This window comes from Schistocerca gregaria, chromosome 4, assembly GCF_023897955.1.
Source record: "Schistocerca gregaria isolate iqSchGreg1 chromosome 4, iqSchGreg1.2, whole genome shotgun sequence".
Lineage (NCBI taxonomy): Eukaryota > Metazoa > Arthropoda > Insecta > Orthoptera > Acrididae > Schistocerca > Schistocerca gregaria.
This window is the reverse complement of record NC_064923.1, coordinates 540,359,335-540,386,865: the sequence shown is the minus strand read 5'-3', so window position 1 is coordinate 540,386,865 and position 27,531 is coordinate 540,359,335. Positions and strand designations below refer to the sequence as shown.

Here is a 27,531-nt window from a genome sequence, read left to right as displayed (position 1 = left end):
AGATAGGCACAATAAATAAAACATACAAACACACACACACAGAATTTCGAGCTTTCCCAACCGGCGGCTGCTTCGTCAGGAAAGAGGGAAGGAAAAGGAAAGATGAAAGGATGTGGGTTTTAAGGGAGAGGGTAAGGAGTCATTCCAATCCCGGGAGCGGAAAGACTTACCTTAGGGGGGAAAAAAGGACAGGTGTACACTCGCGCGCGCGCCCACACACACACACACACACACACACACACACACACACACACACACACACACACACACACTTGTGTCTGTGTATGTATGGACGGATGTGTGTGTGTGTGTGTGTGTGTGTGTGTGTGTGTGTGTGTGTGTGGATGGGTGCGTGTGCGTACGTGCGTGCGTGCATGTGTGCGCGCGAGTATATACCTATCCTTTTTTCCCCGTAAGGTAAGTCGTTCCGCTCCCGGGATTGGAATAACTCCTTACCCTCTCCCTTTAAACCCACATCCTTTCATCTTTCCTTTTCCTTCCCTCTTTCCTGACGAAGCAGCCACCGGTTGCGAAAGCTCGAAATCCTGTGTGTGTGTTTGTGTGTTTTATTTATTGTGCCTATCTACTGGCACTTTCCCACTTGGTAAGTCTTGGAATCTTTGTTTTTAATACATTTATCATGATTAGTGTGATAGATTGTTTCATGGTGCGAACAAAAAAAGTATTCGTTGGTGAGAACAGCATGGCTGGAGTGCATATTTAAAGGCAGCAGTATTGAAGTATGTCAGTTTTGGTTATGGAATTTCTTATCATCGGACCATAAAGTAGACATTCACAATCAAAGATAAATCTCTCAAGAATATTACGTAAGGTGAACAGGGTTTTCAGGTACGTTCCTCACCATCTGCCAGTTACACATCTCATTGCATTCATCTATGTTTCTGCCCCAAGTGAGGTATTTATTACACCAATCTTAATGTTGTTGTTGTGTGGTCTTCAGTCCTGAAACTGGTTTGATGCAGCTCTCCATGCTACTCTATCCTGTGCAAGCTTCTTCATCTCCCAGTACCTACTGCAACCTACGTCCTTCTGAATCTGCTTAGTGTAGTCATCTCTTGGTCTCCCTCTACGATTTTTACCCTCCACGCTGCCCTCCAATACTAAATTGGTGATCCCTTGATGCCTCAGAACATGTCCTACCAACCGATCCCTTCTTCTGGTCAAGTTGTGCCACAAACTTCTCTTCTCCCCAATCCGATTCAATACTTCCTCATTAGTTATGTGATCTACCCATCTAATCTTCAGCATTCTTCTGTAGCACCACATTTCGAAAGCTTCTATTCTCTTCTTGTCCAAACTATTTATCGTCCATGATTCACTTCCATACACTCCATACAAATAAATCTGAAATGACTTCCTGACACTTAAATCTATACTCGATGTTAACAAACTTCTCTTCTTCAGAAACGCTTTTCTTGCCATTGCCAGTCTACATTTTATATCCTCTCTACTTCGACCATCATCAGTTATTTTGGTCCCCAAATAGCAAAACTCCTTTACTACTTTAAGTGTCTCACTTCCTAATCTAATTCCCTCACCATCACCCGACTTAATTCGACTACATTCCATTATCCTCGTTTTGCTTTTGTTGATTGTCATCTTATATCCTCCTTTCAAGACACTATCCATTCCGTTCAACTGCTCTTCCAAGTCATTTGCTGTCTCTGACAGAATTACGATGTCATCGGCGAACCTCAAAGTTTTTATTTCTACTCCATGGATTTTAATACCTACTCCGAATTTTTCTTTTGTTTCCTTTACTGCTTGCTCAATATACAGATTGAATAACATCGGGGATAGGCTACAACCCTGTCTTACTCCTTTCCCCACCACTGCTTCCCTTTCATGTCCCTCGACTCTTATAACTGCCATCTGGTTTCTGTACAAATTGTAAATAGCTTTTCGCTCCCTGTATTTTACCCCTGCCACCTTCAGAATTTGAAAGAGAGTATTCCAGTCAACATTGTCAAAAGCTTTCTCTAAGTCTACAAATGCTAGAAACGTAGGTTTGCCTTTTCTTAATCTAGCTTCTAAGATAAGCCGTAGGGTCAGTATTGCCTCACGTGTTCCAACATTTCTACGGAATCCAAACTGATCTTCCCCGAGGTCGGCTTCTACCAGTTTTTCCATTCGTCTGTAAAGAACTCGCGTTTTACAGCTGTGACTTATTAAACTGATAGTTCGGTAATTTTCACATCTGTCAACACCTGCTTTCTTTGGGATTGGAATTATTATATTCTTCCTGAAGTCTGAGGGTATTTTGCCTGTCTCATACATCTTGCTCACCAGATGGTAGAGTTTTGTCAGGACTGGCTCTCCCAAGGCCGTCAGTAGTTCCAATGGAATGTTGTCGACTCCGGGGGCCCGATTAAGGGATCTGACATTCCACGCTCCGACCCGTAGAACCCCAGTTTTCTTTCTCCTGATAACGACATCCTCTTGAGTAGTCCCCGCCCGGAGATCCAAATGGGGGACTATTTTACCTCCGGAATACTTTACCCAAGAGGATGCCATCATCATTTAATCATACAGTAAAGCTGCATGCCCTCGGGAAAAATTACGGCTGTAGTTTCCCCTTGCTTTCAGCCGTTCGCAGTACCAGCACAGCAAGGCTGTTTTGGTTATTGTTACAAGGCCAGATCAGTCAATCATCCAGACTGTTTCCCCTGCAACTACTGAAAAGGCTGCTGCCCCTCTTCAGGAACCACACGTTTGTCTGGCCTCTCAACAGATACCCCTCTGTTGTGGTTGCACCTACGGTACGGCTATCTGTATCGCTGAGGCACGCAAGCCTCCCCACCAGCGGCAAGGTCCATGGTTCATGGGGGGGGACCAATCTTAATACTACTGAGAAAATGTGGAACTCTTCTTTATGTAAAAATCACTGTTATTTTTCCAACATTAACTCCAGATTGTTCTCCCTCAGGTGAATTATCTGCTTTGATGCACCATGATGCATAATTTCTTTTGTTGTTTTAACAGAATAAGCAGTTGAATACAAGCAAAAATGATCAGCTAATTGCAAGACAGCTACTCTTGGCATGAACCATTTGTAAAGATCTTGCATTTGTCCTATCATTTGCTCAGTGATAGAATATGCTGTTGACTAACCATGGTCCAATGATTTTGTAATTGTGTTTTAACTCATTTGCAGCGCTAATACTTTACCAGAAAAAAAGTTTCTGCGTTCTTTCCAACACTGCAATTTTACACATTGTAAACTCCATCTATATCATCGAATATTGGAGAACAAAAAAGAATCATCAATGATGATCCATTGAACATCAGTTCTCAGAATCCCTGTGGTTATCAGGAGCACCCTTTCTTTTTCTTCCAAAATACAAACTGGGTCTTTGATAGAATATTATTATTCTCTGTCCACCACCATAACTTACTTTCAACTGTTTATCCAAGTGTCAACTTGAAGATGATGGTATTGGCCCGTAGGTGAATGGGATAGAAGAATCTTTGTTTCGTTTAAGATCGGGAATCTGAAACACCCAACAACATTCCTCATATAACCTTCACAGTACAGGAAGTACTTATGATGGCAAGTTTTGGATCATCCTGTAATATAATACCCAGTTTTATGATGGTGTGGGGGGAGAGGGGTTGGGGGGGGGGGGGGGGGGGAGAGAGAGAGAGAGAGAGAGAGAGAGAGAGAGAGAGATTAATCAGTTGTTCTGTATAAGGAGTACATAGTTAATGACCTTTTTCATTTCCGTGAAATTGAACATCTTTGTTTTACAAAAGGAAACATGGTCTGTCATAGGCTTTAATGTAAACATTTTTCATTTAAATCGTGTGTCTGCCTAATTTTAGCCACAAGTCATCTTCAAGCACCTTTGTATCGCCTCTTTTGCACACACTTCTTGTTGAACCACCTACAATCATTCAACTTTACAATCTTTATTCAATACTATTTAGAGGCTGCAGATCCTAACAGAAAAAAAATCTTTATTTTAGGTACAAGCTGGCATAATTCTGTGCAAGAATGGCTCTATCCAATCACAGTACTGAAACCAGCTTTCCCTTAATACACCTTCAAAAATTTTTCTTTCTGCATCTGTTCACCTGTACTGTCAAAAACTTATCAATCTTGCAGTGGTGTTCTTTTTTTTAAATATAGAGCTAATCTTCTTCTTGCTATGGCCTGCACAGTATATGTTCCGCTAGACAACTGTCTGTAATTTGTCTTCATTGTTGCTCCTTAGAGCAGAGATACGTATGTTAGCTGTTTGTTTAGCTAAGAAGATAAACTTGTTAATCCGTTATTGAAATTCTCGTATTTCTTCTATTATAATTTTTTTATAACATTCCTGATATCGCTTTTTAACATTCCATCTGGATGTGGGGTCTACTTGTTGGTAGTGACTCTATATAGACATGATCTTAATTAAGTATTGGATAATAATTCAATCCTAAAATGTCCTGGAGCACTTCCCATTGGCATTATCGTGATGCAGAGGGAGAGCTGTGTCAAATTAATGCAGATTTTTCTCTGTCAGGAGCAGTAGCCATTGTTGGGGAGTTGCTATTGATAATAGCAATTAATTATTCATCAACAAGAGTATGGTGTCACCCATTCTGTCATTATGGGCACTCTCCCGACTGTTGTGAGCATCATAGACTCAGCATAACGTGAAAGCACATTGCTGAAACTAACTCTTGGGTCATTTAACAATTGATGAGAATAATTATAGCTTCTGTGATTTCTTAATTTCTTGGACTTACTTGCATTTCCAGCCTCTAATTCTCCACTCTTAATAGTGGAATTAGCAGATTGCTAGCATATGCCACATGTCTCTGCTTGCTTCCAAAAGCCTATTTTTTACCAGAACAGCTCTTCTTACAGACAAGGAGAAGAAGGAGGAAGAGAGGAGGGGATCAACTTACTTCCTCATTCCCATAAGTTCATATTGTTGAGTTTGAGGTATGTTGGTGTTTGCGGGCAAAAGGAAAGACTGAAGTCTGAGCATGTTTTGCATTACATAAATGCCAGCTTCTTTGAAGCTCCAGTGTTCTTTTGTACAATTATTTCATTAATTCTTTCCCTAAACAGAAATATTCTACATTTTTGGTTTGTGGTTTTGTGCATCCACTCACAGTGTAAGAAAGAGATACTGAGATGGCACTGTTCCTTAGTATGTTGACTGCTGTGATATTGACAGCAAAACTGTTTAGGTGTATGCCAGCAATGAAAATACAGCAGTTGTTTCAATACTGGAATGTATGGAATAGATTCACAGTGCCTGCAGTGAATAATAACTTGGGGAGTGATTTGCATATGGCGTACCTCATTCACTTCACTTTTATTTCACAAAGAGTGGATGATATTGTTCCTGTAATTTCTGCTTCAGAAATAATGCTATAGGCACTCTGAATTGCTCACTGATTTAATACCATGTGGATTAGAATGTGTGTCCCAAAATTCTGTTCAGATATTGCTTCGGACTATACTAAATAATTTGCAGTTGCTGGAGTGTTGGTTACAATTTTTAAACTTTCTTTTTGCCAAGGAGACACTGACAAGTGTGGCTTAGAATTGATAGTATATATATGAATAGTTTTCCTTATGCCATTGGATGTCTCTTTCGTGCATCAAATTTCTTGCTTTGAGTGCACCAGTATGGACCTTCATCTTCCAGCCTATGCTGCTGGAAGAACATCCGCAACTGAGCATTACAGCAGAGATTGAAAATAGTGCTTCAGTTGTAAATTTCTTTTTTTCACATAACCGGTTTCTGACTGTTATAAGCCGATCTTCAGTTGTCGTAGCTGTGCTGTTGGTCCCTTAGCACCGTCTGTACCAGGCACGGTGTGCTGCTTATGTGTGCAGAACAGGGAGTTCTGCACTCATTGGCAGCACACCACGCCTGGTACGTATGGCTCTCAGGGGCCATAGCACACCTGAAGTTCGGCTTATAACAGTCCAAAACCTGTCGTGTGAAAGTAAAGAAATTTACAACTGAAGCGGTATTTTCAACTTCTGCTTCCAGCCTATGTCAGTTTTGAGGTAATTTTTCTCATGGAAGGCCGTACTACATTTAATCTGTCACCATCATTGCTTGGTCCATATTCATTTCAATCTCTATCTCGTATTCACTAACATTGTTACTATTGCTACTAGGTTTCGGATGTGGAGCTATTAGTTTTATCAAGCCTAAAACATGCCTTTCTTAATTGTCTATAAAGTCACTGTTACTGACTATGGGGGTACACCTTTCGTTCCACTAGATCGACTTTGCAGCTAACATTTGGCAGCCATTTTGAGGTGGCCAGTTGGTTAATATTTATGATAGAGGAGCAAGTTGCATACATCAAAAGTAAAACTCGGATGTCAATGTTCATTCCTTGATTTGTGCACGCCCCAGATACAGAACTGGCAGAAGTAATGATAGGAATGTGATACGTATGTTTTTCAAAGATAAAAATTCTTGATTACTGTTCCTAAGCATGTTTTAGCACACCTGTGCCTTCTTTAATGGGCCTTTATTTAGATTTCATACCTTAATTACTATTTTGTTTTGTTGTAGAACATTAATTACTCTTATCTTGGTTGTTGTTGTTGTGTTCTTCAGTCCTGAGACTGGTTTGATGCAGCTCTCCATGCTACTCTATCCTGTGCAAGCTTCTTCATCTCCCAGTACCTACTGCAGCCTATATCCTTCTGAATCTGCTTAGTATATTCATCTCTTGGTCTCGCTCTACGACTTTTACCCTTCACGCTGCCCTCCAGTACCAAACTGGTGATCCCTTGATGCCTCAGAATATGTCCTTCCAACCAATCCCTTCTTCTAATCAAGTTTTGCCACAAACTTCTCTTCTCCCCAATTCTATTCAATACCTCCTCATTAGTTATGCCCATCTAATGTTCGGCATTCTTCTGTAGCACCACATTTCGAAAGCTTCTATTCTCTTCTTGTCTAAACTATTTATCGTCCATGTTTCACTTCCATACATGGCCACACTCCATACAAATACTTTCAGAAATGACTTCCTGACACTTAAATTTACACCTGATGTTAACAAATTCCTCTTCTTCAGAAACACTTTCATTGCCATTGCCTGTCTACATTTTCTACCCCCCCTGCGGGTTCAGGGTAAGAATAGGCCCGCGGTATTCCTGCCTGTTGTAAGAGGCGACTAAAAGGAGTCTCAAACGTTTTGGCCTTAATGTGATGGTCCCCTAAGGGGTTTGACCACTACCTACCAAAATTTTCTGTTAGTGCGTACCATTTGGGGAAGGACGCCTTACGTGGTGTATTATATATCCATCTTGCCCGAAGATCTGGCACACCCGATATTGTCATGGAGTTGGACTTACATCGAGCTTCCGGCCGCATCTGCTGCAGTGTGTTCTGGGTAGCGTACATTCCCTCCATAGTGCACTTCCATCTTTTCCCTCGTGATGTACATGGATATTTTGACACCCGAAATCCAGCACGGTAGCCAGTCCGTTGTGGTGGGGTTGTCATGTACCCTCTTGGTGGTAGCCCCCTGACTACACAGGGATCGCACTGTTGATGCCTGAGCTGCTACCTCCCCACGTATGCCGAGGAGTAGATGCCTATCCCTCTGGGGCATCAGGACTCCCGGCAAAGGCCATCCTGCCAGGTGATCTTTGCTGCGGTTGGGTGGTGCCCATGGGGAGAGCCCCTGGTCGAAGTGGGTGGCATCAGGGCAGATGACCCGCAATGAAGCGTGGTACATCATCTCTCGCTGGTGGGCCTCCACCAGCAGTCTCTAAGCGATCGAAGTCTAACGTCAACGGGAAGAAATTTGATCCGAGATCGTTTCCCTCCCTGGCCACTCCATGGGAGGAACATATGGCTAAAGAAGGCAGTGGAGATTATTCACCCCGGTACCTTGTGTGTACGCGAGTTGATGGGGAATCATTTATGTCGACCAAGCCCCAGTTTTTTGTGGAGCATTTAGAGGACAAGTTCGGGGAAGTGGAGGGCTTGTCCAAATTGCGCTCAGGGTCGGTTCTCATCAAAACAGCATCCTCTGCCCAGTCACGGAGGTTGCTCACTTGTGACAAGTTGGGGGATGTCTCTGTCACCATCGCCCCCCATAAAAGGTTAAACATGGTCCAGGGTATTGTATTCCACAGGGATCTTCTACTGCAGTCCGATGATGAACTACGTGCCAATCTAGAATGACGGGGTGTTCACTTCGTCCAGTGCGTCCATCGGTGTCCGAGGGATAATTAGGTAGCCACCGGTGCCTTCATCTTGGCCTTCGAAGGTGATGTTTTACCCGAAAAGGTCAAGGTGATGGTTTACTGCTGTGATGCGCAGCCATATATCCCTCCTCCCATGTGGTGCTTTAAATGCTGGAAGTTTGGGCACATGTCATCCCGCTGTACTTCTGGCATCACATGTCGAGATTGTGGATGTCCTTCGCATCCCAATACTCCATGTGCTCTGCCTCCCATCTGTGTCAACTGCGGAGAACACCATTCCCCCTGCTCGCCGGACTGTAGGATCTACCAGAAAGAACGGAACATAATGGAATATAAAACCTTGGACCGCCTGACCTACTCTGAGGCTAGGCGGAAATATGAGAGGCTCCATCCTGTGCGTCAACATATGCTGCTGCTGCAACGACAGTTCTTCCATCTCCTGTGTCATCCCGTCCGGTTGGTTCTCTGATTGGGCAGATTCCAACAGCCCCCTTGGTTGTGGGGGGGCACTTCACACCCTGTTGTTCCTGCTCCATCTCCTTCAGGAGCAACACCCTCCCAACCATCGGGGACATCAGCTCCCCCTTCCCAGCCGGAGAAGTGGAAAAGCGGACACCCGCAAGTGGCTGAAACAACCACCAGTCCCTGGTCGTCGGGTCTCACGGTCGTCGTCCGTCCCTGAGACTGACCCAGTGAAGCCTGTGAAGCCTGAACCACCAAAGGCGCAGCGCGAGAAACAGAAGAAGAAGAAGAAGAAGAAGAAGAAGAAGAAAGTCCCCAAGGCTAACGACATTGCGGCACCTGTCCCACTGCTTCCTACAAGCTCTGCGTCTGAGGACTAGGTGGAGATTCTGGCGTCCGCTGAGTACCTCGATCTCGCCGGTCCCTCAGACGCCATGGAAAGCACTATCCCAGGTGCTCAGTCGGAGGCAGCAGGTGACTCAGCGGCGTAATCTGCCTTCCCAGTCCCGTCACGTCTTTCTCAGCCATGGACAACACCATCCTCCAGTGGAACTGCAGCGGTTTCTTCTACCATCTAACTGAGCTCCGGCAACTTATCAGCCTTCACCCTTTCCTCTGCATTGCTCTGCAGGAAACTTGGTTTCCGGCTATGTGACCCCCACTCTCAGTGGCTATCGGGGTTATTTTAAGAACCGGGCAGCTTATGAAAGGGTGTCTGGTCGCGTCTGCATATATGTCCTGAATTCTCTTCACAGCGAGTCTATCCCTCTACAAACACCTTTAGAGGCTGTCGCTGTTCGGATGTGGACACCATCTGCAGTCTTTACCTTCCACCGGATGGTGATGTCGCGCAGCATGTCCTGGCTGCTTTGATAGCCCAATTGCCGCCACCTTTCTTGTTACTGGGTGACTTTAACGCCCATAACCCTCTGTGGGGTGGGTCAGTGGCAACAGGTCGAGGCGCCATCGTTGAGCATTTATTGGCGCAACTCGATTTCTCGATATTAAATGATGGTGCCTTCACACACTTCAGTGTGGTGCATGGCACGTACTCCGCCATTGACCTTTCGATCTGTAGCCCTACCTTCTTACTGTCTGTCCAATGGAGAGTGCATGACGAGCTGTGTGGTAGTGACCACTTTCCGATCTTTCTGTCACTGCCACAGTGTCAGTCTTCTGGGCGCCCTAGCAGATGGGCTCTGAATAAGGCTGACTGGGACTTGTTCTACTCCACTGCCACTATTGAGCCTCTCTCTAACGATGACATTGATGCAGTGGTTCAATCGGTCACCACCGGCATCCTTACTGCCGCCAAATCTGCCATTCCCAGTTCTTCTGGGTCCCCTCGGCGGCGGACTGTGCCTTGGTGGTCACCTGAGATCGCTGAAGCGATTTAAAGATCGCTGGCGGGCGCTCCAGCGTCACAAGCGCCATCCCTCCATAGACCACCTTATCGCCTTCAAACGGTTGTGTGCGCGAGCCCGCCTCCTTATCTGCCGAAGCAAGCGGGAGTGCTGGGAGCGGTATGTGTCCACCATTGGCCTCCATGTCACTCCACCTCAGGTCTGGGCCAAGATTCGACGCATCTATGGCTATCGGACCCCTGTCGGCGTCCCTGCGCTCTCACTGAATGGAGCACTTTGTACTGACTCCGACGTCATTGCAACCGCTTGGCTGAGCATTTTGCAATGAGTTCCGCTTCTGCAAATTACCCCCTGGCCTTCCGCTCCATTAAAGAGCGGACAGAACATTGGGGCCTTTCATTTCACACCCACTATCCAGAATCGTACAATGTTCCATTCAGTGCGTGGGAATTTCGCAGTGCCCTAGCCGCTTGCCCTGATACCGCTCCTGGGCCAGATAGCATCCACTGTCAGATGCTCAAACACCTTTCAGTGGACTGCCAGCGACGGCTCCTCGACCTTTACAATCGTATTTGGGTCGAGGGTAAGTTTCCGTCGCAATGGCGAGAAGGTATTGTTGTCCCCATTCTGAAACCAGGGAAGAACCCTTTGGAGGTGGACAGCTATCGTCCCATTAGCCTCACCAACGTTCTTTGCAAGTTGCTTGAACGGATGGTGAGCCGGCACTTGAATTGGGTACTGGAGTCTCGGGGCCTTCTGGCTCCGTCTCAGGGTGGGTTCCGTAAAGGCCACTCCGCCGCCGACAATCTGGTGAGCCTGGAGTCGGCCATCCGTACTGCCTTTGCCCACCGTCAGCATCTGGTCGCTGTCTTTTTCGACATGTGGAAGGCGTATGATATGACATGGCGTCATCACATCCTTTCTGCACTTCATGGATGGGGTCTTCGAGGCCCTCTGCTGATCTTTATCCACAATTTTCTGTCGTATCGTACCTTCCGCGTGCACCTCGCGGCCTCATATAGTTCCTCCCAAGTCCAGGAGAACGGTGTGCCACAGGGTTCTGTTTTAAGAGTGTGCCTGTTTTTAATAGCCATTAATGGGCTCGCTGCGGCCGTGGGAAATTCTGTCTCTACTTCCCTGTATGCTGACGACTTCTGCCTTTACTACAGCTCTATTGGCATTGCAGCTGTTGAACGTCAGCTACAGGGCACAATCCGCAAGGCGCGTGGTTTTCAGTTTTCGGCAGCCAAGACCTGCGTTATGCATTTCTGCCGGCGACGCACTGTTCACCCGGAGCCGCGGCTTTATCTTGACGGCGAGCTTCTTACAGTGGTGGGGTCACATAGGTTTTTGAGGGTGGTTTTTGATGCCTGGTTGACTTGGCTGCCTCATATTCGGGAGCTTAAACAGGCGTGTTGGCGGCATCTAAATGCTCTGCGATGCCTGAGCCACACCAGGTGGGACGCCGACCGATCTACTCTCCTACGGCTTTACCAGGCGTTAATCCAGTCCCGTATGGACTATGGGAGTCTGGCTTATGGCTCAACATCCCCTTCTGCGTTGCGGGTGCTGGACCCAATACTACACAGTGGGATACGACTTGCCACTGGTGCCTTCCGGACCAGCCCTGTGGACAGCATACTAGTGGAGGCGGGTGTCCCTCCACTGCGGTTACGACGCCAACAGTTACTGGCTGCTTATGCTGCACATGTTTTTAGCTTGCCCGGGCATCCAAATTATCGTGTCCTGTTCCCGCAGTCAGTCGTCCATCTGCCAGATCGTTGGCCCCGGTCGGGTTGTCTGATCGCCGTACGTGTCAAAGAGTTTCTCTCCGGGCTTGGGTTTTTCCCTGTTCTACCTCCTTTCTGGGCCCCTCTGCATACACCCCCGTGGTTTGTGCCTCACCCTTGCCTTAGGCTTGACTTGGCACAGGGCCCAAATGATTCAGTCCCTCCGGAGGCCTTCCGCCGCCGCTTTGATTCCATCTTAGCCACGTATCAGGGCTCTGGCATTGTCTACACTGACTGTTCGATGGTTGCTGGTCATGCCGGTTATGCGCTAACTCTAGGGGAACATTGTGAACAACGTTCATTCCCGGCTGGCTGCAGCGTTTACACTGCTGATGAGCTGGTCGCAATCTTTCGAGCCATAGAGTATATCCGCTCCTGCTCAGGTGAGTCCTTCGTTATCTGTAGCGATTCCCTGAGCGATTTACGAGCTCTCGACCAGTGTTTCCCTCATTCTCTTCTGGTGATGGCTATCCAAGTGTCCCTGCATACTCTTGCCCATTGCGGCAGATCTGTGGTCTTTGTTTGGACTCCAGGCATTGTTGGGATACCTGGAAATGAAACTGTTGACCGCCTGGCGAAAGAGGCCACCAGTGCACCATCTCTGGAGATTGGCCTCCCGGCGACTGATTTGCGGGCAATATTAAGCCGCAAAGTTTTCAGTTTATGGGACACTGACTGGCGCAACCTACCCGTGCCAAACAAACTCCGTCGTATCAAGGAGACGACGACTGTGTGGCAGTCATCCATGCGAGCCAACCGCAGGGACTCAGTCGTCCTTTGTCGGCTCTGCATTGGCCACACCCGACTGACACACAGTTATTTACTGTGTTGTGAGGATCCACCTCTTTGTTGTTGTGGGGCGTCCTTGATGGTGGTCCATATTCTGTTGGAGTGCGCCCTTTTAACTGTGCTCAGGCAGACTTTTGCAGTGCCTGATACGTGCTTTTAACTGACGACTCTTCCATAGCGGACTTAGTTTTGCGTTTTATTCGGGCAGGGGGATTTTATCGCTTAATGTAAGTGTGTGTGTGTTTTTGTGTTGATTCTGGCCTATGGCCTACGATTTGTCTGATATTTTTTTTTTCATCTGTTTCTCGGTGGTTGGCTATTCCCTTTTTGTTTGTATAGTCGGCTAACCCCCCCCGCCCCCCCCCCCCCCCATGAACCATGGACCTTGCCGTTGGTGGGGAGCTCTCGACCAGCGATACAGATGGCCGTACCGTAGGTGCAACCACAACGGAGGGGTATCTGTTGAGAGGCCAGACAAACGTGTGGTTCCTGAAGAGGGGCAGCAGCCTTTTCAGTAGTTGCAGGGGCAACAGTCTGGATGATTGACTGATCTGGCCTTGCAACAGTAACCAAAACGGCCTTGCTGTGCTGGTACTGCGAACGGCTGAAAGCAAGGGGAAACTACAGCCGTAATTTTCCCGAGGACATGCAGCTTTACTGTATGATTAAATGATGATGGCATCCTCTTGGGTAAAATATTCCGGAGGTAAAATAGTCCCCCATTCGGATCTCCGGGCGGGGACTACTCAGGAGGATGTCGTTATCAGGAGAAAGAAAACTGGCGTTCTACGGATCGGAGCGTGGAATGTCAGATCCCTTAATCGGGCAGGTAGGTTAGAAAATTTAAAAAGGTTAAAGTTAGATATAGTGAGAATTAGTGAAGTTCGGTGGCAGGAGGAACAAGACTTCTGGTCAGGTGAATACAGGGTTATAAATACAAAATCAAATAGGGGTAATGCAGGAGTAGGTTTAATAATGAATAGGAAAATAGGAATGCGGGTAAGCTACTACAAACAGCATAGTGAACGCATTATTGTGGCCAAGATAGATACGAAGCCCACACCTACCACAGTAGTACAAGTTTATATGCCAACTAGCTCTGCAGATGATGAAGAAATTGAAGAAATGTACGATGAAATAAAAGAAATTATTCATATAGTGAAGGGAGACGAAAATTTAATGGTAATGGGTGACTGGGATTCAAGTGTAGGAAAAGGGAGAGAAGGAAACATAGTAGGTGAATATGGATTGGGGCTAAGAAATGAAAGAGGAAGCCGCCTAGTAGAATTTTGCACAGAGCACAACTTAATCATAGCTAACACTTGGTTTAAGAATCATGAAAGAAGGTTGTATACGTGGAAGAACCATGGAGATACTAAAAGGTATCAGATAGATTATATAATGGTAAGACAGAGATTTAGGAACCAGGTTTTAAGTTGTAAGACATTTCCAGGGGCAGATGTGGACTCTGACCACAATCTATTGGTTATGACCTGTAGATTAAAGCTGAAGAAACTGCAAAAATGTGGGAAATTAACGAGATGGGACCTGGATAAACTGAAAGAACCAGAGGTTGTACAGAGTTTCAGGGAGAGCATAAGGGAACAATTGACAGGAATAGGGGAAAGAAATACAGTAGAAGAAGAATGGGTAGCTCTGAGGGATGTAGTAGTGAAGGCAGCAGAGGATAAAGTAGGTACAAAGACGAGGGCTGCTAGAAATCCTTGGGTAACAGAAGAAATATTGAATTTAATTGATGAAAGGAGAAAATATAAAAATGCAGTAAATGAAGCAGGCAAAAAGGAATACAAACATCTCAAAAATGAGATCGACAGGAAGTGCAAAATGGCTAAACAGGGATGGCTAGAGGACAAATGTAAGGATGTAGAAGCTTATCTCACTAGGGGTAAGATAGATACTGCCTACAGGAAAATTAAAGAGACCTTTGGAGAGAAGAGAACCACGTGTATGAATATCAAGAGCTCAGATGGCAGCCCAGTTCTAAGTAAAGAAGGGAAGGCAGAAAGGTGGAAGGAGTATATAGAAGGTTTATACAAGGGCGATGTACTTGAGGACAATATTATGGAAATGGAAGAGGATGTAGATGAAGACGAAATGGGAGATACGATACTGCGTGAAGAGTTTGACAGAACACTGAAAGACCTGAGTCGAAACGAGGCCCCCGGAGTAGACAACATTCCATTAGAACTACTGACGGCCTTGGGACAACCAGTCCTGACAAAACTCTACCAGCTGGTGAGCAAGATGTATGAGACAGGCGAAATACCCTCAGACTTCAAGAAGAATATAATAATTCCAATCCCAAAGGAAGCAGGTGCTGACAGATGTGAAAATTACCGAACTATCAGTTTAATAAGCCACGACTGCAAAATACTAACGCGAATTCTTTACAGACGAATGGAAAAACTGGTAGATGCAGACCTCGGGGAGGATCAGTTTGGATTCCGTCGAAATGTTGGAACACGTGAGGCAATACTGACCTTACGACTTATCTTAGAAGAAAGATTAAGAAAAGGCAAACCTACGTTTCTAGCATTTGTAGACTTAGAGAAAGCTTTTGACAATGTTGACGGGAATACTCTTTTTCAAATTCTAAAGGTGGCAGGGGTAAAATACAGGGAGCGAAAGGCTATTTATAATTTGTACAGAAACCAGATGGCAGTCATAAGAGTCGAGGGGCATGAAAGGGAAGCAGTGGTTGGGAAAGGAGTGAGGCAGGGTTGTAGCCTCTCCCCGATGTTATTCAATCTGTATATTGAGCAAGCAGTAAAGGAAACAAAAGAAAAATTCAGAGTAGGTATTAAAATTCATGGAGATGAAGTAAAAACTTTGAGGTTCGCCGATGACATTGTAATTCTGTCAGAAACGGCAAAGGACTTGGAAGAGCAGTTGAACGGAATGGACAGTGTCTTGAAAGGAGGATATAAGATGAACATTAACAAAAGCAAAACGAGGATAATGGAATGTAGTCAAATTAAATCGGGTGATGCTGAGGGAATTAGATTAGGAAATGAGACACTTAAAGTAGTAAAGGAGTTTTGCTATTTAGGAAGTAAAATAACTGATGATGGTCGAAGTAGAGAGGATATAAAATGTAGACTGGCAATAGCAAGGAAAGCGTTTCTGAAGAAGAGAAATTTGTTAACATCGAATATAGATTTATGTATCAGGCAGTCGTTTCTGAAAGTATTTGTTTGGAGTGTAGCCATGTATGGAAGTGAAACATGGACGATAACTAGTTTGGACAAGAAGAGAATAGAAGCTTTCGAAATGTGGTGCTACAGAAGAATACTGAAGATAAGGTGGATAGAGCACGTAACTAATGAGGAGGTATTGAATAGGATTGGGGAGAAGAGAAGTCTGGCACAACTTGACTAGAAGAAGGGATCGATTGGTAGGACATGTTTTGAGGCATCAAGGGATCACAAATTTAGCATTGGAGGGCAGTGTGGAGGGTAAAAATCGTAGAGGGAGACCGAGAGATGAGTACACTAAGCAGATTCAGAAGGATGTAGGTTGCAGTAGGTACTGGGAGATGAAGCAGCTTGCACAGGATAGAGTAGCATGGAGAGCTGCATCAAACCAGTCTCAGGACTGAAGACAACAACAACAACAGTCGGCCAACCACCGTCACACTCTGTGTAATTTTAGTTCATCTTGTCTACGTTTCTCTTGTTCTGTGTCGTCTGTCTTCTCGTCTGTTGATCATTTTTCTTCTCTGTGAGTGTTTTTAGTATTTGGAAAAAGGGACCGATGACCGTAACAGTCTGGTCCCTTTAACCCCCACAAACCAACCAACCAACCATTTTATATCCTCTTTACTTCGACCATTATCAGTTATTTTGCTCCCCAAATAGCAAAACTCCTTTACTGCTTTAAGTGTCTCAATTCCTAATCTAATTTCCTCAGCATCACCCGATTTAATTAGACTACATTTCATTATCCTTGTTTTGCTTTTGTTGATGTTCATCTTATACCCTCCTTTCAAGACACTGTCCATTCTGTTCAACTGCTCTTCCAAGTCCTTTGCTGTCTCTGACAGAATTACAATGTCATCGGCAAACCTCAACATTTTTATTTCTTCTCCGTGGATTTTAATACCTACTCCGAACTTATCTTTTGTTTCCTTTACTGCTTGCTCAATATACAGATTGAATATCATCAGGGAGAGGCTACAACCCTGTCTGACTCCCTTCCCAACCACTGCTTCCCTTTCATGTCCCTCGACTCTTATAACTGGTTTCTGTAGAAATTGTAAATAGCCTTTCGCTCCCTGTATTTTACCCCTGCCACCTTCAGAATTTGAAAGAGCGTATTCCAGTCAACATTGTGAAAAGCTTTCTCTAAGCCTACAAATGCTAGAAATGTAGGTTTGCCTTTCCTTAATCTTTCTTCTGAGATAAGTCGTAAGGTTATATATTGCCTCACATGTTCCAACATTTCTACAGAATACAAACTGATCTTCCCCGAGGTCAGCTTCTACCAGTTTTCCCATTCATCTGTAAAGAATTCGTATTAGTATTTTGCAGCTGTGACTTATTAAACTGATAATTCAGTAATTTTCACATCTGTCAGTATCTGCTTTCTTTGGGATTGGAATTACTATATTCTTCTTGAATTCTGTGGGAATTTCACCTGTCTCATACATCTTGCTCACCAGATGGTAGAGTTTTGTTAGGCCTGGCTCTCTCAAGACTGTCAGTAGTTCTATTGGCATGTTGTCTACTCCCGGGGCCTTGTTTCGACTTGGGTCTTTCAGTGCTCTGTCAAACTCTTCACGCAGTATCATATCTCCCATTTCATCTTCCTCTACCTCTTGCATTTTCATAATATTGTCCTCAAGAACATCGCCCTTGTATAGACCCTCTATATACTCCTCCTACCTTTCTACTTTCCCTTCTTTGCTTAGAACTGGGTTTCCATCTGAGCTCTTGATATTCATGCAAGTGGTTCTCTTTTCTCCAAAGGTCTCTTTAATTTTCCTGTAGTCAGTATCTATCTTACCGCTCGTGAGATAAGCCTCTACATACTTATCTTGGTAGCCTGTCATAAAACTGAAGTTACTCTGTTCATGTGCATCTTCCTTATGTGGAAACAAGACTAAAAATGATGTGTAAATATCACAAATTCTAGAACACTGCACTTGTCTTTTTATTAATGACTTTTGTATCTTTTAAACTATGCCTTCATAAAGTGTAATATTTATCTCCATGCTACATGTGAGATTCTCTTTTTCATGTGCAGCCCTGCTGCATGGCCTAGGTTCTATCTTCATTGTGGTGGGACCAACCAATGACAGTACTTATATGCCACAGTGACATGGGAATGCACTTCTGCTTGCGTGCCTGCCTGCTTGTGCTCTGGAGGAGGAAGTGAGAGGGTGTTGTATGACTATCAAAGTTTAGTACATGACCAAATACAGATACACATCCTGAGTTGAGATTTTATTTACATGGAATCAATCTTCTGGTTTTTTCCTAAATGGTTCATACAAATCATTGCTGCACAGCTTTTTCATTGGTGATTCTTGTCATCACCTACTCAGAAGCTCCCCTTAAGCCAGCTGTGTGGCTGTGGAAGCTCCATGCCACATATTATGTGCTGTGATATAAAGGGACCTGTTATCAGATTCTAACCACAGCATGCTGCCCAAGTAGTACCTCAAATGAATGACACAAGACATAGTGTCCAATGTATTAAAATGATGCTTTAATGTATTGTTTAAACAACATGAACCCCAGAATAATATTAACTACAGATATGCTTCCTCATTTATAAACAATGATGAGGGTACAGAAACTGTGTATGTCTAATGCTTATGGGAGTAGTCACAGATTTAATTCTGTATAAATTCTGTACCCTCGTGCTACCTTACCATAATTGTTGAATAAATACGATGCAGATGAGATGGAATAACACCAAGATAAGCAGAAAATTTCCATTTAAATGGCAATTAAAGAAGTGTACGACAGTGATTTTTGAAACATTTGTTTTACAGGAACCAAATGTACATATTGAGTTCCAGTTCATTACAAGATGTTATAACGTTGCCGTTGAACAGCTGATGACTGATATAAAGAAAGGCCTTAAGAAAGCTCCTGATGTGCTGCTATACAATTCTTGCTTGTGGGATTTGACAAGGTAATTTTCACTTGATTGTACAGTGTATAGTTATGGTTCTGCCTTAAGGTTCTCTCCATTTGTCATACTAATTATAAAGATTAATTGGTTTGGAAATAATATGGGTAAATACCTTTAGAACACATTAATAATCATAGAGGCCTGTTAGTGATGCCTGGATTAAATCTTGATATAATTTTTGGAAAACTTTGTTAGCTGCGTAAAGCGCTGAAAGCATTTTGTTGACTTAAGCTACAAATATAGGATTCAGATTTCATGATAGTTTATTGCATTTCAAGCTTAAAACTTGCTTAAAGGAAATAAAGTGATCTATAGTTTGGAAATCATTTTATGTGCTATATAAGTATGCATGTTAGTGGTAATTCTTGTGTTTATAAAGTGTATTTTAGTTGTGTAGTGCTGGGTAGCATGTACATAAGTAGATAAAACAGGAAATATTAGGCTCATTTTCAAAATATTTTGGGTTCTGTAGTACTATGGACATCAAAGGAAAGATAACTCCAATGAATAACATTGATGCCTTATTGTAAACTTCTGATCTTGCAGTTTCTACTTCTTGGTGGTAAAAATTGTCTCTGTGTATACTCAGGCTCGAAGTTTAATAGTAATTTTTGGCCACATTGTACCTGTAAAAATTTTGCATCGAGAAAATTGATGATACAACATAACAACATACAAAATTACTAAATGAAATTCAGTCTGAAGTCTTATACTATTTCTTGCAAAGAATAGAATATAATGCACTGCTACATCTTTTTCCCTGTAGTCTCTCTCGGCCAAATGAATGGCTCATGTGCCATTAGGCATAAGATCAAGGAACTGCATTCAGTGAATCTAACGAAATTAAGAAAACTGATTTCAGTAACTTGATAATATGTCACGATATCATGGCGCATCATATTCTTGGAGACACCAGCAGTATTTGAAGCTCGTGAAATACTGTAAGTTTTATATTTTATTTAGAGTTAATGAAGGCAATTACTGTCACAGTGATACCCATTGCTTTATGTACATATTTGGTTCCGTAAGTATCTACAAAAATTCGCTGCTCTACTTGCCGTGATTTATTCAGGTTAATTCAAGAAACCATGCAGTGTGCAGTGTTCATAGGCATTGCCAACTCATTTTGAGTCACAAAAACTGTGTGATTTAAAGTATTTCAATTCTCATACAGAAGTATTAGTGATTCTACATCATTAAATTAGTGTTTCTGCCCTGTTGCCAACCTGCATGTTTGATGATATATATGGGGAGGGTGAAAATATTAAGCTGTATTTCATCCCTCAATAATTAGATGAAACCCACAAGGTGGTTGACAAATAAGTGTTTTATTGCTGTTAAGAAGAACCTTTTCCGTGTCTTGGCCATGGGGTCATTTAAGATTGTGTTGGGAGAAAATAACAAAAACTTAACACAGTTTCACACTGCTCATTATGAAACTACGTCACAACTTGGTCACCATACACAGACTTGTATATTTTTTTTAAGCTGGCATGATTAAAATAGAAGTGAAATCGGTTGCACTCGCCATCATTTTGGCCAGTGAAAACGTGACATTAAAAATATAGTTTGTGTATATGGTTTGTGATCAAGAAGGCATCAGAAATGTCAATAAAAAGGTAGCTGTTGTCAAAATTAAATCTAATCTGAAATAGGCTGCCCCGGTAGAGTTAAATGATTCACCAAGAAATTGGTGGAAAATAACCAAATCTGCATTATTGAACTTGACAAATGCTTGCTGACCTTAAATTCTAAAGATCTATCGATGTTAGTGTTGGTTCATGGTATATATTGTCAACTTAAAACTTTACTTAAATTGCCTCCATGTTGGACGTATCAGCACACAGTTCAAGAGCCAAGCCAGATTTTCTAATTGTGGTAGCTCACATAAACTGCAAAGTTGATAATTTGTCATAGATTAATCATGATTAGAATATCATGGAAAATAGAATGACCCAGGAACTGAGTGTTAGACAGAAAATTTCATTACAAGAAATTCTTGCATTGTCAGATTCTTGTTGTATAACAAGGCAGTTGAAGTGGTCAACATTACTAACCAACTCAGACTCCCTCAACTAGTAGCCAAGTTCTAACTGTCACACAAGACATATGATATCTACAACAGTTGCCGACAGTGCAGCCACTTCAGTCTTCACTTAATTTCTCTGCAATAAATGGTGGAGGCATACCTTCGGGAACACCACGATCCATTATTAAGAGTCAGCTGCTGGAGTGGTGACCAACACAGTGTAACATACCTCCAGAACAACTAAAGAGCTACCAGAGCTGTTGTCAACACTTATATTGACTGTCGCAGTTTTGATTATCACTGAAATGAAATGATCGTACGGCATTGGTGACTGGAAGACCCCATCCGGGGTGTTCATTCGCCGGAATTAAAAGTCCTTTTTAGCTGCCGCCACTTTGGAGACTTGCAAGTCAATGATGATGAAAGACACACAACACCCAGTCATCTTGAGGCAGAGAAAATCCCTGACCCCGCTGGAAATCGAACCCGGGACCCCACGCTCAGGAAACAAGAACGCTACCACAAGACCATGAGCTGTGGACTCACTAATTGCTCACAACACAGATTTGCCAGTCCTACAACCTGCCACAACTCACTGGCCAAGTTCAGATCATGCTACGAGCAGCGCTGTGGCTCTGAATAACAGTCAAGATGTGACTGACAACAGAGCCTTTATACATGAGGTTGTCCACATCAACTGGATTCAAATGCCATGCCGTTAATTAGAGATGGAACTGTTCATATCTTCAAGCCTGCTTAAAATCCTGTGATGAGACATGATTCATGAGATCAAAAGAGAGAGCCTACTCCATGCAGTACATGCCTCCATTAGTTGAGTGTGGTTATGGCATATTCTACATTCAAGCCTAACACCAGGTTCATTTCTCCAGACATAAATTGATTCGGTGAGATGAGATTTATGTGACTGGTGGTACTACCCTATTTGTCCATAAAACTGCAGCATATCAGCAATTAATGATACTGTGTATATTATGATCACCACTCCAGCTCCTAGCAGCATGTAGAAAGCTAACAAGTGGTAGTGGACATATTTACAACCATCCCTTTCTACCCATGGAGATCAACCATAGTAAATGATGTACTGCAGACAATTTTCTCGTATGCTACAGTTGAGTTTGCCTACTAAAATGACACAGCTATTCATTCATTGATGATAGAGGGAAGTCTTGTATTGCTAAATCCCCAACAGTACCTTCATGGTGAACAAATTCGACTATTTTCATCTTCTTCTGATCCCCATCTTTCATTATGTGCGTGTGAAGTTTTGAAAGACCCCCATGGGGTCAGGTCATTAAGCCATTCTTATCATTTTATCAAACTTGCCTCCTCTTCTACACATCTTTGCGCTAAGAAAATGTAATTGTGACAAAAGTTGCTGGGAAGATTGTTGGATAATAAATTTTTCTTCCCACCTCCTTAAATGTATGGCATTTGACTAGCGCGTGGACTAATTGAAGAAAGCAGTTTCCACAACACTTCCACAGAACACTTCAATTATTTGTTGGTGTATTCCAGCCTGCACAACCCACTACAGCTTTTGTTCTCTACAGTTCCCTCTAGTGCTACGGAGATTATTCACTGATGTCTTAATACATCTTATAATCCTATTCCTCTTCCTGGTTAGTGTTTCTCTCATATTCTTTTCCTCACTGATTCTCTGTGGACTTCATTTCTTGCTTTATCAGTCCACTTAATTTTTAGTGCCCTTCTGTAATACCACATTTAAACTCCTTTGATTCTCTTCCGTGATTGTCTTACAGTCCTTGATTCGCTTCCATAAAATGCTGTGCTCCAGACGTACATACTCAGAAATGTGTTCCTCAAATTAAGTCCAATGTTTGATGCTAATAGTCTTCTTGTACTGACAAATACTCTCTCCACCTGTGCTAGTCTGTTGCTTATATTCTCTTTACTTCATCCTTTGTGAGTTATTTTGCTGCCAAGATAGCAGAATTCCTTCAATTTGCTTTCTATACAGTTCTGAAAATGTGCAGGAAATTCGGAAAACGTTCCAGACAAAAATGGCTGCAACATCTCTCCAAGTAGAGAGATGAAATTGTGAAACACTACATTTTGGAAACGTCTGGGAACAAGCGTTTAAATGATGTGCAACATAGCCATATTCAAACAGTCTGCACAGTTAAGGACCTTGATCATTGACCCTTGACACTTGACCTTGAATATCTCAAAGCATTTCATCCACAAACTTGATTCAACAAAATCTTCATGTTAACACTGTTTAATGTAGTTAAAATAAAATTGGTATGGCATTTGAATTGGTAGAGAGAAGATACATGTGTGCAGACTGCAACAAAATGACAAATACTGAAAAACATAGCAACTGTTAAAAAGTGGTGCATTACCAATGCACTGTAAGGCGGCAATGTAAAATAGCCTATAGCTAGCATTAGTAATTAACATGTTAACGTATGACATTCACTGAATCAAAAGCTGATATAACCATCACAGCCTAACATGTTTGTGGAAGGCGTCCAAACAAGTTCAGATTTACACAAACATGACGACAAATATACTATCAGGACATACAATGCTTCAGTGCTAGGTGAAGGGATACAGCACTGTTTGTGCATATTTTGGTGAAAGGACATACATTTTGCCTGTTTCTGTTTTCTACCGTTTGAAGACTGTCATTGTCTTCCGCAGTAAAGACGTCAAGTTTCTTGGTGTACATGAAGAAAATTAAAAAAATGGGAAATTAATTGTAATGTGTTTGTTTTTTTAATATTTTTACTCCAAATTTCGATCACCTTCAAAGTATTCTCCATTGACCATAACACACTTCTTCAAACAATCCTTCCAATTGTTCAAAACAGTTTTTAAATTCTCTTATCGGGATGTTCTGTATATCTTCCAGCAATTTTTGTTGTACCTCCTCTACAGTGGCAAAACACTTTCCTTTTGTGTCTGGGGAACAAAAAGAAATGAGTGCAGTGTGGGCCGGTGCATTGTGATGGCGGAAGAACCAGTTGCTTGTGTGCCACAGATCTGCTCTTTTTGTTCAGATCCTCTCCCTCAGTCTTTTCAAAACCTCCAAGTGGAACTCCTGGTTGACAATTTTACCCAGTGGAACAAACTCCACGTGCACAACATGCCTGCAGTCGAAGAAACAAACGAGCACTGTCTTGATGTGTGACTTGGCAAGCTTTTTTTTGGGACGAGGAGAACCACTTGTCTTCCACTGGCTTGATTGCTGCTATGTTTTAGGGCCATATCCATAGCACCATGATTCCTCACCAGTAGGCACCTTGGGAAAAAAAATTCAGGGTTCTCTTTGAGTTGATTTTTGAAGCTCAAAAACATGCCTCAAGTAGACACTCCCTTTGCTCATCTGTGAGAATTCGAGGACAAATTTGGCTGCAACCCCTCTCAGAAAATCCTCTGAATTGAACTATTCCAGACATATCACAGAGCTGATCAATGGTTCGGCAATGGTCTTCATGAACGAGGGCATTGATTTTGTTTACGTTTTCGTCTCTTCTTGATGGTGAGGGGCGTTAGGAACTGGGTTGGTCTTTAATTGACATTTCTCCGTTTTTAAAATGTGAAAACCACTTACAGACTCTGCTTTTACTTAGGGCAGCATCCCCATAAGCAGTCTTAAGCATTACTATAGTTTCCACGGATGATCCCCCCCCCCCCCCCCCCCCCCCCCCAAAAAAAAAAAAAAAAAAAAAAAAAAAAAAAAAAAAAAGAGTCCAATAGGCGGACCGATGCACTCACTGTGACACAACTACGCACACTGAATCACGGGGCGTGACTATAATGGACACTTGGTCAAACAATGGGTTCCCCCCGCTCTTCCTCCCTACCACAGCCCAATTCCTGTTACTCTTGGGTCCCCCCTTGTGTATTGATTGCAGATGATGTTTCATTCACTGTCTAGTAAATTTATCAGAAAAATAAAATGAATTGCAAAATGATGTAAGTAAGATACCTATATTCTGCAAAAAGCAGCAATAGCAAAACAAACATTAAATTAGCGTTGTACAATAAATCATACTACTTGCCCAGGGATTACAGTCATGAACAGCTTATTGGAAACACCACCTAGAAAATGTGGAAAAGAAGCAGAAAACTGAGAAGATGCAACAAATCTACTAAAGAGATTGCCTACACTATGCTTGTCTGTCCTCTTCTGGAATACTGTCATGTAGTATGGGATCCTTACTAGATATAATTGACAGAGGACATAAAAAAATTATAAGTGCAGCTCCCCTTTTTTTGTGAAATGGGGGAGGGGGGACTGAGAGAAGGAAGAGTATCATGGATATTATATTTGAGTTGGGGTGCCATTCAATAAAACGAAGACTTACTTTGCTGGGGCAAGATCATGTCACAAACTTTCAATAATCAACTTTCCTCTGAATACAAAAATATGGGCAGAAATGACCATTGTAATGAAATAAGAGAAGTCAGAGCTCACACTGAAAGATTTAAGTGTTTATCATTCCCTCATTCTACTTGAAGTGGAACGGGGAAAAAAGGTCTAAAAGTGGTTCTGTGAACCCTCTGGCAGAGTAGTCATGTAGATGAAGATGTAAAAGTAGAACAATTAAGTGACATTACTCTTCTTTTCGCCTGATCTCTCAGCACTACTTATATATTTGCAACCTCAGTAAATGGAGTGACTCCAGGTCTCAAACTACTTGGATTGCTCTAGATTGCGATCGTGTCAGACTCATTAAGTGTACTATTGGGTCTTAGTACCTCAGAAATACTGAGAGAAAACGTTTTCATCCTTTGAATATAATCCAGATGTTGGCTGACGCAGATGTTGGCTGACGTGCAATGGTTTGGAGCAATGATGAACTTCCTCTGGATTCCATCACACCAAAACCTCCAATAACTTGTGTGTGTGGACCTCCTTACATAGGATGCAATGGAACAATAGGTACTTACTTATCACCAATTTCAATGAAGAGTGGGGAGATATACATATTGATAGACACATGCAACCTGCTCCCTTGTCCTAGTCTTCACCTCCCTACATCTCTCCCCTGAGATCGTGGTGTACTTACATAGCCAATTGCCGTATGTATATCTGCTCTTGCTCTACGTTTCTTCACAGCATGATATGCAGCACTAGTTTGACACATGCACACACAAAGGCAGGTTGACACTGCTGACAGTGAGAATGGCTGCATCACAACAGAATGCCTGCAACCAGTTTGTCAAGAAAATCCATCATGTAGTAGCATAGTGCGTCAATATTTTAGATAAAATCAGCAACACAGTTTGAGAAGGAAAACAAGGAAAATGAATTCAAGTGATACACAGGTTCCATTACAAGTAATGCGACATTTGAATGTGGAGAACATCAAGATACAGAAGTAATCTTGCTCTGCTCACAGATGTAGGCTACTGAGTGACCTAGCTTCAGCTGACTGCTGAATTTTGGGTGCCAAAATCCAAATGATGCATGGAAATCTTCTATGTATTGTGTAAACACTTGTAGATATGTTGCAAATTTGTAAATAACAGTAATGTACTATCCACAACATGTAATTGCCACCACCAGTTTCATGTAAGCAGTGGTTTGAATAACATGAAAAGGTCTGTAGATGCTTGTCAGGGCTAAAATGAGGCAAGTAAAACGGACAAGAGAGAAGAAAAAACTATAGCTCTGCCGTTGATGTGAATTTAAACTAAAGGTATGCAATGTTGAAAATATGACACATAACTATCATTCCCCAAGTGTGAACGAGCTAACGATTTATCACCATAGTAGGCAATCCACGTGTAATAAGACTGTCAAAATTTATGTTCTACAAACATAAGAGTTGAAGGATATATCAGAAATATGCATTTCTGAGCACTGGTTTAACAATAAACTAATTTGTCTTCCTACTACTGCAGAAATAATAGCAAGCAGAATGGGGGTAGCAATTTACATAAAGGAAAATACAGATTTTACTACCCCACCTAAATTAACTCAAATGAATATTCTTAAAGCACTGAGACATTATATATATATATATATATATATATATATATATATATATATATATATATATATATATATATATATATTAAAAACAAAGATTCCAAGACTTACCAAGCGGGAAAGCGCCGGCAGACAGGCACATGAACAAAACACACAAACACACACACAGAATTACGAGCTTTCGCAACTGGCAGTTGCTTCGTCAGGAAAGAGGGAAGGAGAGGGAAAAATGAAAGGATGTGGGTTTTAAGGGAGAGGGTAAGGAGTCATTCCAATCCCGGGAGCGGAAAGACTTCCCTTGGGGGAAAAAAAGGACAGATGTACACTCGCGCACACACACACACACATATCCATCCGCACATACACAGACACAAGCAGACATATTTAAAAAATATTTTTTAAATATGTCTGCTTGTGTCTGTGTATGTGCGGATGGATATGTGTGTGTGTGTGCGCGAGTGTACATCTGTCCTTTTTTTTTCCCCCAAGGGAAGTCTTTCCGCTCCCGGGATTGGAATGACTCCTTACCCTCTCCCTTAAAACCCACATCCTTTCGTCTTTCCCTCTCCTTCCTGAAGAAGCAACCATCGGTTGCGAAAGCTAGCAATTCTGTGTGTGTGTTTGTGTGTTTTGTTCATGTGCCTGTCTGCCGGCGCTTTTGTTTTGGTTATTGCTGCAGTTTACCCATGATTATCTGGAAATGTTGACCTTTAAATTGGAACCATTGTTAAACAAAGTAA

General features: G+C 42.7%; 1 protein-coding gene across 8 annotated transcripts in view; it reads left to right on the top strand.

Annotated features, from left to right (window-relative positions):
* Window positions 1-27,531, top strand: part of LOC126267471 (PC-esterase domain-containing protein 1A-like) — a 230,704-nt gene that overhangs the window by 136,602 nt on the left and 66,571 nt on the right. For all 8 annotated transcript variants that reach the window (XM_049972746.1, XM_049972747.1, XM_049972748.1 and 5 more), the window contains exon 5: window positions 18,634-18,776. In XM_049972746.1, the coding sequence (XP_049828703.1) occupies window positions 18,634-18,776 (143 nt within the window). The remainder of the gene's footprint in view (window positions 1-18,633; window positions 18,777-27,531) is intronic.